This window comes from Bombina bombina, chromosome 3, assembly GCF_027579735.1.
Source record: "Bombina bombina isolate aBomBom1 chromosome 3, aBomBom1.pri, whole genome shotgun sequence".
In the NCBI taxonomy this organism is placed as follows: domain Eukaryota; kingdom Metazoa; phylum Chordata; class Amphibia; order Anura; family Bombinatoridae; genus Bombina; species Bombina bombina.
Genome location: NC_069501.1, coordinates 209348032 through 209362069, shown reverse-complemented (window position 1 = coordinate 209362069; position 14038 = coordinate 209348032). Strand labels below are relative to the sequence as shown.

The window sequence follows — 14038 nt, the reverse complement described above, 5'->3', positions numbered from 1 at the left end:
GTAGTTGCAGATGCGCCAGCGCCATAACAATGGACATGCGAAAACGTGCCGTGACCTCCGGGGGGAACAAACCGCCTTCCAGAGAAGGATAAGCAAAATCTGGGTTACCTGCATGTGTAGTAAGAGTTGATGGAAAGGAACTCGCCACTCTGGGAACGGAATCCCCAGAGATGGATGGCTCAGCAGCCCATTGATTCCCCGATCCCGAGGAATTGAGCACTCTAAACCGGCATTCTGAACATAACTGAAGGGCATGTATCACCCGGGCCAATTCGTATTCCTCAGGAGAAACATAATCTGAGTCAGAGACATTCGTCTATACAATATCAGAATCCTCAATAACTGGAATATTGGATACAAAAAAACAGACCAGATAAGAAAACTGTAGACAGCACCTGACACCCACAATGGCTGGGGCACTCACCACCACCTAGGACCCAGACACCAGCGGATCAAAAATTTTCCATCGCCACACTGTCAGGAATGCGGAAATGGAGAGCCAAAACGTGACCACGCCTGGTCACCAGGTGCACCGTCCAGAAAAAGCGTGCTCAACCATGAAGGCCGTGTCACTTCCAAAGGCCGTTATGTTCCATAGCCAAGAGCCTAAGTAACACTACACATACGCAGGTTGAATCACATAAACATGATTAATAAAAAGCCCTGTTCAATAACCCCCTCAGGAGATATTAACCCTCGATTCAAAGATACAAAAGGAGCCTCACTGAGACCCTGAGTTATAGTTAGTCCTGCAAGGTGGTAGCCACTCGGGAAAACCTTTGTAATACAAGCAATTATAATGAAAGAAAATGAAACTATCTTACCGGAATTAACGCTGTGGAACAGGAACACGGCCCTTCAAGTGTGACAGATAGTAGCATCCCCTCTGCCATGGACTTGAGAGAAGAAAGCAGGCAGCAAAACTCGTCAGCGCTGATTGCTTGTGAAGCTGTTAATATGAGTAGGGACGGTTTTGCAGAAAGACTCTCCCTGCATCTCCGGACTCTAACTTTTACCCCTGCTCTCACTGAGAGGCTGACAGGACTACTTAAAACTCCATTCCCATGCCAAAGAGTACTACCCTCCATAAGAGACTATCGAAAATCTTCTGACACTTCTCTGCCAACCTCCTGGGAATAAAGGCAAAGAATGACAGGGGGATGGGGGAAAAGGGAGGGGTATTTAAGCCTTTGGCTGGGGTGTCTTTGCCTCCTCCTGGTGGACAGGTTCTGAATTCCCAAAAGTAATGAATGCAGCTGAAGAAAACAGCTTTCGTCTCCTCCGAAACACAGGTCGAGAAAGAGGAAGTTACTGAGGCCCCACCCAGTCACATGGAGTGCCATGCAGGACCGCCCCTGCACTGAGCAAGAGATGCGCCAAAAAGCGCGCCTCAATCTCTCTCTAACTGTTCCACACTGACAGAGCCTCATCTCACACAAGTGCAGCAAAAAACACAATAAATATTATTATGTACAGTAAAAAAAAATGTTCCATAACCCCTTTCCGAGGGTATTACACAAGATTCTATACAGATAAAAAGGAGTCACACTGTGACCGTGTCTTCTTGCGTTATAACAATATATATATATATATATATATATATATATATATATATATATATATATATATATATATATATATATATATATATATATATATATATATATAGCTCAAAAAAATAAAGGGAACACTAAAATAACACATCCTAGATCTGAATGAATAAAATATTCTAATTAAATACTTTGTTCTTTACATAGTTGAATGTGCTGACAACAAAATCACACAAAAATTAAAAAATGGAAATCAAAATTTTCAACCCATGGAGGTCTGGATTTGGAGTCACACTCAAAATTAAAGTGGAAAAACACACTACAGGCAGATCCAACTTTGATGTAATGTCCTTAAAACAAGTCAAAATGAGGCTCAGTAGTGTGTGTGGCCTGCACGTGCCTGTATGACCTCCCTACAACGCCTGTGCATGCTCCTGATGAGGTGGCGGATGGTCTCCTGAGGGATCTCCTCCCAGACCTGGACTAAAGCATCCACCAACTCCTGGACAGTCTGTGGTGCAAAGTGAAGTTGGTGGATGGAGCGAGACATGATGTCCCAGATGTGCTCAATTGGATTCAGGTCTGGGGAACGGGAGGGCCAGTCCATAGCATCAATGCCTTCATCTTGCAGGAACTGCTGACACACTCCAGCCACATGAGGTCTAGCATTGTCTTGCATTAGGAGGAACCCAGGGCCAAACGCACCAGCATATGGTCTCACAAGGGGTCTGAGGATCTCATCTTGATACCTAATGGCAGTCAGGCTACCTCTGGCGAGCACATGGAGGGCTGTTCGGCCCCTCAAAGAAATGCCACCCCACACCATTACTGAGGATGTTGCAGGCAGCAGAACGTTCTCCACGGCTTCTCCAGACTGTCACGTCTGTCAAATGTGCTCAGTGTGCCCCTGCTTTCATCTGTGAAGAGCACAGGGCGCCAGTGGCGAATTTGCCAATCTTGGTGTTCTCTGGCAAATGTCAAACGTCCTGCACGGTGTTGGACTGTAAGCACAACCCCCACCTGTTGACGTTGGGTCCTCATACCACCCTCATGGAGTCTGTTTCTGACCGTTTGAGCAGACACATGCACATTTGTGGCCTGCTGGAGGTCATTTTGCAGGGCTCTGGCAGTGCTCCTCCTGTTCCTCCTTGCACAAAGGCGGAGGTAGCGGTCCTGCTGCTGGGTTGTTGCCCTCCTACGGCCTCCTCCACGTCTCCTGATGTACTGGCCTGTCTCCTGGTAGCGCCTCCATGCTCTGGACACTACGCTGACAGACACAGCAATCCTTCTTGCCACAGCTCGCACTGATGTGCCATCCTGGATGAGCTGCACTACCTGAGCCACTTGTGTGGGTTGTAGACACCGTCTCATGCTACCACTAGAGTGCAAGCACCACCAGCATTCAAAAGTGACCATAACATCAGCCAGAAAGCATAGGAACTGAGAAGTGGTCTGTGGTCACCACCTGCAGAACCACTCCTTTATTGGGGGTGTCTTGCTAATTGCCTATAATTTCCACCTGTTGTCTATCCCATTTGCACAACAGCATGTGAAATTGATTGTCACTCAGTGTTGCTTCCTAAGTGGACAGTTTGATTTCACAGAAGTGTGATTGACTTGGAGATACATTGTGTTGTTTAAGTGTTCCCTTTATTTTTTTGAGCAGTGTATATAATGAAACGATCTTACCAGAATCAACGCCGTGGAACAGAAACACAGCCGTTCAAGTGCGACAGGTTAGTAGCGTCGCTCCTGACATGGACTTGAGAGAAAAAAAGCAGGCAGCGAAACTCGTCAACGCTGATTGCTTAAGGAGCTGTTAATATGATTAGGGATGGTTTCGCAAAAGAACTCCCCCTGCATCTCCGGACTCTAACTTTCACTCATGTCTCACTGAGAGGCTGATAGGACTACTTAAGACTCAAGTACCATTGCAAAGAGTACTACCCTCCATAAGAGACTACTCCGAATCTTCTGACACATCTCTGCCAACCTCCTGTGACGAAAGGCAAAGAATGACTGGGGGATAAGTGAAGTGGGAGAGGTATTTAAGCCTTTGGCTGGGGTGTCTTTGCCTCCTCCTGGTGGCCAGGTTCTTATTTCCCACAAGTAATTAATTAAGCAGTGGACTCTCCTCCCATTAAGATGGAAATATAATCTATCTTGCATTTTCAAATAGATAGAAAGTGTATATATAAAACGATCTAACCTCCAAGATCCATGCTGTGGAACAGACACAGCCTCTCAAGTGTGACAGTCTTGCAGCGACGTCTCTGACATGGACTTGAGTGAGTAATAGCAAGCAATGAAACTCGTCAACACTGATTGCCCGGGAGCTGTTAGGCGGCAGTCTGGATGGGTTTGCAGAAAAAAAACTTTCCCTGCATCTCCAGACTTTCATCAATACTCTCACTGAGAGGTTGACATGATTACTTAAACTTCCAGTCCTTTCTTGAAGGGAACATACCCATTACAGGACTATCCAAATCTTCTGACACTTCTCTGCCACCTCCTATAGTGACGAAAGGCAAAGAATGACTTGGGGGGGGATATTTAAGCCTATGGCTGGGTGTTTTTGCCGCCTCCTGGTGGCCAGGTGTTGTATTTCCTAACAGTAAGGAATGAAGTCGTGAACTCTCCCTGCCTTATGGAAGGAAAAACCGTATCGGTGCAACCCTAATTATTATTATTTTTAAAGTCATCAAATGTTGATATGAAGTGTGTGAAACTGTACCTCATGAAACTCCTGCTCTAAAATATATTTCAAAACTAGATTCTTACTAAGACAGTTTTTTCTATCACCTCAATTAATTCATTTGCTGAATAGCAAAATTGTGATACACTGAAGTGTTACAAATCAATATGGAAAAGAAGTTTAAAAAAAAAAAAAAAACTTTAAAATGAACAGAAGAGCTTTGTACAGTCCCGAAGTCATAAAGCATAATACCAATACAACATATAATTATAAACAAAAATTATAAATGGTATTGAAAGCAATGGCTTTGTTACCTATAGAGCAAACCTAAAGCTACATAATGTTACTAATTTACTATACAATACAAATAAAAGGGAGAGAGATATAAATAAATAAATGATTGGGTCACAGTTTCTAATAATTGCATACATTTATTTTTGATGGTAGCTCTTTTGGCAAAACACTAATAAAAAAAACTTAAAACATAATACATTAATTATTTAGGAAACTAGTTACATACATTAATGTAGTCCTGTTAATGTTTTCTATAAGCTACTAACAAAAATTACAGAAATCAGGAACTATTAGCTGAAAAACTCAATCTGAAAAGAAATAATAATTATACTTGGGATACTAATAATGTAGTGTTTGAGGCCTATTTAACATCAGAAGTAATTTGTATACATTATGCAAAATATTGTGTGTTTTAATTATATAAAGTATAAATATAAATATACTAAAAAATAAATCATCAGAACTAAGGGAACTTTGACCATTTTGGAATATTATTATAAAAATATAATAAAAGCTGATACATATAACTAAAAGAGATAAATACAAACTGGCACACAAAAAAAAATTAAAAAAAAAAAATTTAAAAAAAAATGGAATTAAGACTTACCCGGTTTTCATCATAAATAATTTGCACAATACTGCGGTGTTTCTGTTCCACAGGTGGAGGGGAAACGGGCTTCTCTGGCTCCGGAGGTTTAGCTGCTTCATCTTCAAGCTGTTGCTAAGTTACAGAAAGGGAGAGAAAAAAAAATCTCAGTGCATCATAACTTCATAGTCCAATCAGTAATAAGTTAGTGAAGGGATAAACATGATTAGTTTTTACCCTGTATTTTGGAGTAAGGTCTCAGCATAATTTCTGTACCGGCAGAATAGTTTGATATATACTGTATATTAAAACTTTAAAAGTCACCACAGAGTGTTAAAAATAGGAAATTTACTAATATTTAAAGCATTTTTAACAATTTAGCCAAGAAAGGATTTTAGAATGCAAGTTACTTGCTTGTAGAATGTAAAGAAAATAATTCAATAGTAAGTATTCTACACAATAAGTAAGGGTTAACCATCCACTTTGAGGAAAGCAGAAACTGTTCACAAACAGTTCTCATCCATACACTCTCCTCTCCCTACAGACTTTGCCATTTAGCCACAAACAAGAAGACCACCACCTATAAAACATTAAAAAGTGCAGTCTACCCAAAAATGTTCATTGTTTAAAAAGATAATCCCTTTATTGCCCATTCCCCAGTTTTGCATAACCAACTTTTAACCTCTGTTATTACCTTGTAACTAAGCCTCTTCTGAAAGCCCCCTGATCACGTGGCTATTATCTATTGACTTGCATTTTAGCCAATTAGTGCAGTGTCCTGCACAACCTTACGGGAGAGAGCATAATGTTATCTATATGGCCAACATAGATTAGCAGTCTCTTGTTGTGAAAAGCTAATTTAAAAAAAACATGTGATAAGAGGCTGTCGGTAGTGGCTTAGAAACAGACAGAAATTTAGAGGTTTAAATGTTATTAAGTATATTAATAGAACAATTTTGGTTGTGCAAAGCTGGGGAATGGGTAGTAAAGGCATTATCTATCTTTTGACACAATAATTTTGGTGTTGACTGTCCCTTTAAGGGGGTGGTAGGTCTTCATGCAGTGTCACTGAAAGTGAAGCAAGGGTTTCTCGGGGGGGAATTCTCGTTTTAACATAGGACTCGATTTATCATGCTAGGGCGGACAGGGGCGGATATTTTTGCAATCCGTTGTCAGAATTTACCATTGCATGAGAGCTATTTTGCGCTCACGTGAAACACTGCCCCCCCCCCTGCCCGCACACAGCCAAGAACGCGCAGGCAGGTGCTGTCAATCGTCCTGGTCAGAAGTGACCAGGGAGATCTGAATTATCCACCTAAGAGGTGGAGAAGAGGGTAGGAAGCAGCATCCTGATGACCACGGCTTGATAAATACTGACTGCAGGTTCTTCTTGTGAGAACCTGCAGTCGTAGGGGACGAGAAGGCTTTAGGCTTTATAAATCAAGCTCAAAATGTGAAGTAGGAGAAAATTCATTAATTGGTCTGCACCCAATCAACAAAATCACCATAAGGTAGGAATTTCTTGACCTTGCAACACACAGAACATAACCAAAGACAGTAGGATAGCAAAAAACAGAATTTATGCTTACCTGATAAATTACTTTCTACAACGGTGTGTCCGGTCCACGGCGTCATCCATTACTTGTGGGAAATATTCTCCCCCACAGGGAAAGGCAAGGAGAGCACACAGCAAGAGCTGTCCATATAGCTCCCCCTCTGGCTCCGCCCACCCCAGTCATTCGACCGACGGTTAGGAGAAAAAGGAGAAACTATAGGGTGCCGTGGTGACTGTAGTGTATAAAGAAAAATTTTTCAACCTGATTAAAAAACCAGGGCGGGCCGTGGACCGGACACACCGTTGGAGAAAGTAATTTATCAGGTAAGCATAAATTCTGTTTTCTCCAACATTGGTGTGTCCGGTCCACGGCGTCATCCATTACTTGTGGGAACCAATACCAAAGCTTTAGGACACAGATGAAGGGAGGGAGCAAATCAGGTTACCTAAACAGAAGGCACCACGGCTTGCAAAACCTCTCTCCCAAAAATAGCCTCCGAAGAAGCAAAAAGTATCAAATTTGTAGAATTTGGCAAAAGTGTGCAGAGAAGACCAAGTTGCTGCCTTACATATCTGGTCAACAGAAGCCTCGTTCTTGTAGGCCCATGTGGAAGCCACAGCCCTAGTAGAGTGAGCTGTGATACGGTCAGGAGGCTGCCGTCCGGCAGTCTCATAAGCCAAGCGGATAATGCTTTTCAGCCAGAAAGAGAGAGAGGTAGCAGTAGCTTTTTGACCTCTCCTCTTACCAGAGTAAACGACAAACAAAGATGAGGTTTGTCTAAAATCTTTTGTTGCTTCTAAATAGAACTTTAAAGCACGAACAACATCTAAATTGTGTAATAAACGTTCCTTCTTTGAAACTGGATTCGGACACAAAGAAGGAACAACTATTTCCTGGTTGATGTTCTTGTTGGAAACAACTTTTGGAAGAAAACCAGGCTTAGTACGCAAAACAACCTTATCTGAATGAAAAACCAGATATGGTGGATTACACTGCAAAGCAGATAATTCAGAAACTCTTCTAGCAGAAGAAATAGCAACCAAAAACAGAACTTTCCAAGATAGTAACTTAATATCTATGGAATGTAAAGGTTCAAACGGAACCCCTTGAAGAACTGAAAGAACTAAATTTAGACTCCAAGGAGGAGTCATAGGTCTGTAAACAGGCTTGATTCTAACCAAAGCCTGAACAAAAGCTTGTACATCTGGCAAAGCTGCCAGTCGTTTGTGCAACAAGACGGATAATGCAGAAATCTGTCCTTTTAGAGAACTAGCTGACAACTCTTTATCCAAACCTTCTTGGAGAAAGGAGAGAATCTTTGGAATTTAAATCTTACTCCAGGAGAATCCTTTGGATTCACACCAACAGATATATCTTTTCCATATTTTATGGTAAATCTTTCTAGTCACAGGTTTTCTGGCTTGGACCAGAGTATCTATCACAGAATTTGAAAACCCACGCTTGGATAAAATCAAGCGTTCAATTTCCAAGCAGTCAGCTGCAGAGAAACTAGATTTGGATGTTCGAATGGACCTTGTACTAGAAGATCCTGTCTCAAAGATAGCTTCCATGGTGGAGCCGATGACATATTCACCAGGTCTGCATACCAAGTCCTGCGTGGCCACGCAGGAGCTATCAGAATCACCGAGGCCTTCTCCTGTTTGATCCTGGCTATGAGCCTGGGAAGGAGAGGAAACGGTGGAAACACATATGCTAGGTTGAACGACCAAGGCGCCACTAATGCATCCACTAGAGTCGCCTTGGGATCCCTGGATCTTGACCCGTAGCAAGGAATCTTGAAGTTCTGACGGGACGCCATTAGATCCATGTCTGGAATGCCCCATAATTGGGTTAACTGAGCAAAGACCTCCGGATGGAGTTCCCACTCCCCCGGATGGAAAGTCTGACTACTCAAATAGTCCGCCTCCCAGTTGTCTACTCCTGGGATGTGAATAGCAGATAGATGGCAGGAGTGATTCTCTGCCCATTGGATTATCTTGGTTACTTCCTTCATCGCTAGGGAACTCTTTGTTCCCCCTTGATGATTGATGTACGCAACAGTCGTTATGTTGTCCGACTGAAATCTTATGAACCTGGCTTCCGCTAGCTGAGGCCAAGCCAGGAGCGCATTGAATATAGCTCTTAGTTCCAAAATGTTTATCGGGAGAAGCGACTCTTCCCGCGACCATAGGCCCTGAGCTTTCAGGGAGTCCCAGACCACGCCCCACCCCAAGAGGCTGGCGTCGGTCGTGACGATGACCCACTCCGGTCTGCGGAAACTCATTCCCTGAGACAGGTGATCCTGGGTCAACCACCAGAGAAGTGAGTCCCTGGTTACCTGATCTACTTGAATTTGGGGAGACAAGTCTGTATAGTCCCCATTCCACTGATTGAGCATGCATAGCTGTAATGGTCTTAGATGAATTCGAGCAAAAGGAACCACATCCATTGCTGCGACCATTAGTCCTATTACTTCCATGCATTGAGCTATGGAGGGTTGAGGAATAGAATGAAGAACTCGACAAGCTTTTAGAAGATTTGCCTGACTTCTGTGAGAAAGATCTTCATTTCCACAGAATCTATTATTGTTCCCAGAAAAGGAACCCTTGTGGACGGTGACAGTGAACTTTTTTCTATGTTCACCTTCCACCCGTGAGATCTGAGAAAGGCCAACACAATGTCTGTATGAGCCCTCGCTTTGGAAAGGGACGACGCTTGGATTAGGATGTCGTCTAGATAAGGTGCTACAGCGATGCCCCTCGGCCTTAGGACCGCTAGAAGGGACCCTAGCACCTTTGTGAAAATTCTGGGAGCGGTGGCTAAACCGAATGGAAGAGCCACAAACTGGTAATGTTTGTCCAGAAAGGCGAACCTCAGGAACTGATGATGAGATTTGTGGATTGGGATATGCAGATACGCATCCTTTAGATCCACGGTAGTCAAAAATTGACCCTGCTGGATTGTCGATAAGATTGTCCGAATTGTTTCCATCTTGAAGGATGGAACTCTGAGGAACTTGTTTAATATCTTTAAATCCAGAATTGGCCTGAAAGTTCCCTCTTTTTTGGGAACCACAAACAGGTTTGAGTAAAAACCTAGACCTTGTTCCCCGGAGGGGACTGGGTTTATCACTCCCATCTTTGATAGGTCTCTTACACAATGTAAGAATGCCTGTTTCTTTATCTGGTCTGAAGATAAGCGAGACAGGTGGAACCTTCCCTTTGGAGGAAGTCCCTTGAATTCTAACAGGTATCCCTTGGAAACTATCGCTAGTGCCCAGGGATCCAGAACATCTCTTGCCCAAGCCTGAGCGAAGAGAGATAGTCTGCCCCCTACCAGATCCGGTCCCGGATCGGGGGCTACCCCTTCATGCTGTCTTGGTAGCAGCAGCAGGTTTCTTGGTTTGTTTACCCTTGTTCCAGCCTTGCATGGGCTTCCAAGCGGGTTTGGGCTGGGCCGCGTTACCTTCTTGTCTAGCGGCAGTGGAGTTATTAGCCGGTTCGTTCCTGAAATTGCGAAAGGAACGAAAATTAGACTTGTTCTTAGCCTTAAAAGGCCTATCCTGTGGGAGGGCATGGCCCTTACCCCCAGTGATGTCTGAAATAATTTCCTTCAATTCCGGCCCAAAAAGGGTCTTACCCTTGAAAGGAATATTCAGTAACTTAGTCTTGGACGACACATCTGCCGACCAGGATTTTAGCCAAAGCGCCCTCCGCGCTACTATAGCAAAACCTGAGTTTTTCGCCGCCAATTTCGTTATTTGAAAGGCGGCATCCAATATAAAGGAATTAGCTAACTTTAATGCGTGAATTCTGTCCATGACTTCTTCATAGGAAGTCTCTTTCTGGAGCGACCTTTCTAGTTCTTCGAACCAAAAGGACGCCGCTGAAGTGACAGTAATAACACACGTAGCTGGTTGAAGGATGAACCCTTGCTGAACAAAAATCTTTTAAGCAATCCTTCCAATTTTTTATCCATAGGATCTTTGAAAGCGCAGCTGTCCTCTATAGGAATAGTTGTGCGCTTCGCTAGTGTTGAAACAGCTCCCTCAACCTTCGGGACCGTTTGCCATGCGTCCCTTCTAGGGTCTACTATGGGAAACATTTTCTTAAATATAGGAGGTGGGGCAAAGGGTACACCTGGCTTCTCCCACTCCTTTTCCACTATGTTCGCTACCCTCTTAGGTATTGGAAAAGCGTCGTCGTGCACTGGGACCTCTAAAAATTTGTCCAATTTGCACAACTTCTCTGGTACTACCATGGAATCACAGTCATCCAGAGTAGCTAATACCTCCTTAAGCAAAGCGCAGAGATGTTCTAGTTTAAACTTAAATGCCACTAGATCAGGTTCTGCCTGTTGAGAAATTTTTCCTGAATCTGAAATTTCACCCTCAGACAGCCCTTCCCTTACAGCCAATTCCGATTGATGCGAGGGTAAAATAGATAAGGCATCGTCAGCGTCTGATTGTTCATCCTTTTTATCTGTATTTAAAACTGAACAATCACGCTTTCTCTGAAAAGCTGGCAGTTTGGATAAAAGATTTGCTATAGAATTATCCACTACTACTGAAAATTGTTGCATAGAAATAAGCACTGGCGCGCTAGGTGTCGCCTGCGCGGGCAAAGCTGATGTAGACACAGAAGGAGAGGATGTAGAGCTATCCCCACTACCTTCATTAGATAAATCATCTTGGGCAACATTATGAAAAATAACAGAGCTGTCCTGATTTTGTTTGGACACTATGGCGCAATTATCACAAACACTCGAAGGGGGAACCACATTTGTCTCTATACACACAGAACATAGGTTATCTGATGGAACAGACATGTTAAACAGATTTAGGCAGGCAAACAATGCAATAAAAACGATTTTAAACAAAAACGTTACTGTCTCTTTAAATAATAAAATGACACATTTATTTCTGAATGTTCAAAAAACTATGAAGGCAATATCCGATTTTTCTGAAATTTGGACCCCAGAGTCTTAATGCTTAGAAAGTATTGCACAGCAAATATGGAGACTCTAGCTCTTAAAACAAGCAAACCGGAGCTAATTGTTGGATTTAACCGTTTTTATACACTACAATCCCTGCTACAGACTTGTTGCAGCTTTTTACCTTCCTTAGGGGTCACCATTCACAGAAAAAAGCCTTTTGGAGTCACTTTCTGAGCCACAGGACCCTATCTGCATGCACTGCCTTGTAAATCAACTGTGCAGCTGAAGCACCAAAATGAGGCTTCCTCCCTCAGCACACTAGAGTGAAGGGGCCTTCCTGACTAGATTTAGGTGTCTAAAACAAGCCAGATCAATAAAAAACGTTCCCCAGTGTATGTGAGCTTATAAAATATTTCAAATGGTATCATATTGTAATAAAAACCAATCGATTTTGCCCCTAACAGTGTCTACCAGCACAAAAAACAAAAAGGGGAAGCCTGTTATCTTTTTTGCTGAGGTGAAAGAAAAATGGCTTACCTTTTCCCCTGAGGGGAAATATGACTGTCATCTAGCATTAGCCTGTGTTGTTAGAAGGAGACCAGTCATACCTGAAGCAGATGAGTCTGCAAACTGTTACCCCCAACTGAAGTTCTCTTGTTTCAACAGTCCTGCGTGATAACAGTAATGGATTTTAGTTACTGTCTGCTAAAATCATAGCCCTCTTAAACAGAAATCTTCATCACTTTTCTGTTATAGTGTAAATAGTACAAGCCAGCACTATTTTAAAATAACAAACTCTTGATAGAAGAATAAAAAACTACAACTAACACCACAAACTCCTCGCCATCCCCGTGGTAGATGCTACTTGTTCAGAGCGGCAAGGAGAATGACTGGGGGGCGGAGCCAGAGGGGGAGCTATATGGACAGCTCTTGCTGTGTGCTCTCCTTGCCTTTCCCTGTGGGGGAGAATATTTCCCACAAGTAATGGATGACGCCGTGGACCGGACACACCAATGTTGGAGAAACATAAATTATGCTTACCTGATCATTTAATTTCGATCTGTGGGAGTCCACGGCATCATTCATTACTTTTGGGAATTAAGAACCTGGCCACCAGGAGGCGGCGGCAAAGACACCCCAGCCAAAGGCTTAAATAACGCCCCCACTTCCCTCATCCCCCAGTCATTCTGCCAAGGGAATAAGGAACAGTAGGAAAAATATCAGGGTATAAATGGTGCCAGAAGAAAAAAATCAAATTTAGGTCCGCCCACAGGAGAAAAATGTGGAAGCCGTGGACTTTCCTCCCACAGATGGAAATTAAATTATCAGGTAACCATAATTTATGTTTTCCATCTTAATGGGAGGAGAGTCCACGGCTTCATTCATTACTTGTGGGAAACAAATACCCAAGCTCTAGAGGACACTGAATGAAAAAAACGGGAGGGCAAAAGGAGGTGGACCCTAAATTGAGGGCACCACAGCCTGCAAAACCTTTTTTCCCCAAAAGCCGCTTCCGCCGAAGCAAAGACATCAAATTTGTGAAATCTAGCAAAAGTATGTAAGGACCACCAAGTAGCCGCCTTACAAATCTGCTCCATAAAGAATACCTCGTTCTTAAAAGGCTGATGAAGAAGCCACATCCCTAGTTGAGTGAGCCATAATCCTCTGTGGAGGCTTTTGTCCCGATGTCTCATAGGCCAAGCAAATAATGCTCCTCAACCAAAAAGATAGGGAAGTGGAAGAAATAAAGACGAGGTCTGTCTGAATTCCTTTGTGGCCTGAAGATAGAACTTCAAGGCTCGAACCACATTCAAAATTATGAAGTAACCTTTCCTTTGAAGAAGTGGGGTTAGGACACAAGGAAGGAACTACTATCTCCTGATTGATGTTACGATTCGACACAACCTTGGGAAGAAATCCCAACCCAGTGCAAAGAACAGCCTTATCGGCGTGAAAAAAAAACAGGTAAGGAGGATCACATTGCAAGGCAGTCAATTCAGACTCTGTGTGCCGATGCAATAGCCAATAGAAATAGAACCTTCCAGGAAAGAATTTTAATGTCAAGCGAACGCATAGGCTCAAACGGAGCCCTCTGCAAAATCTTAACCTGTGACGAAAGGCAAAGAATGACTGGGGGATGAGGGAAGTGGGGGAGGTATTTTAGCATTTGGCTGGGGTGTCTTTGCCTCCTCCTGGTGGCCAGGTTCTTAATTACCACAAGTAATGAATGAAGCCGTGGACTCTCCTCCCATTAAGATGGAAAAAGGCATCAAGTAGAAACCAGTTATTAAATTGTTTGCCCAAAAGCCCCTCTGCTGAGCAAAAAACACAAATGCTTAAAGGGACATGAAACCCACATTTTTTCTTTCATGATTTAGAAAGAGAATGCATTTATAAACATCTTTCTAATTTACTTCTATTA

The 14038-nt window shown here is 43.0% G+C and overlaps 1 protein-coding gene across 6 annotated transcripts in view; it reads right to left on the bottom strand.

Moving 5' to 3' along the window:
* The window catches only part of NCOR1 (nuclear receptor corepressor 1), a 1077134-nt gene that overhangs the window by 964027 nt on the left and 99069 nt on the right, over window positions 1-14038 (bottom strand). For all 6 annotated transcript variants that reach the window (XM_053706113.1, XM_053706112.1, XM_053706115.1 and 3 more), the window contains one exon: window positions 5147-5260. In XM_053706113.1, the coding sequence (XP_053562088.1) occupies window positions 5147-5260 (114 nt within the window). The remainder of the gene's footprint in view (window positions 1-5146; window positions 5261-14038) is intronic.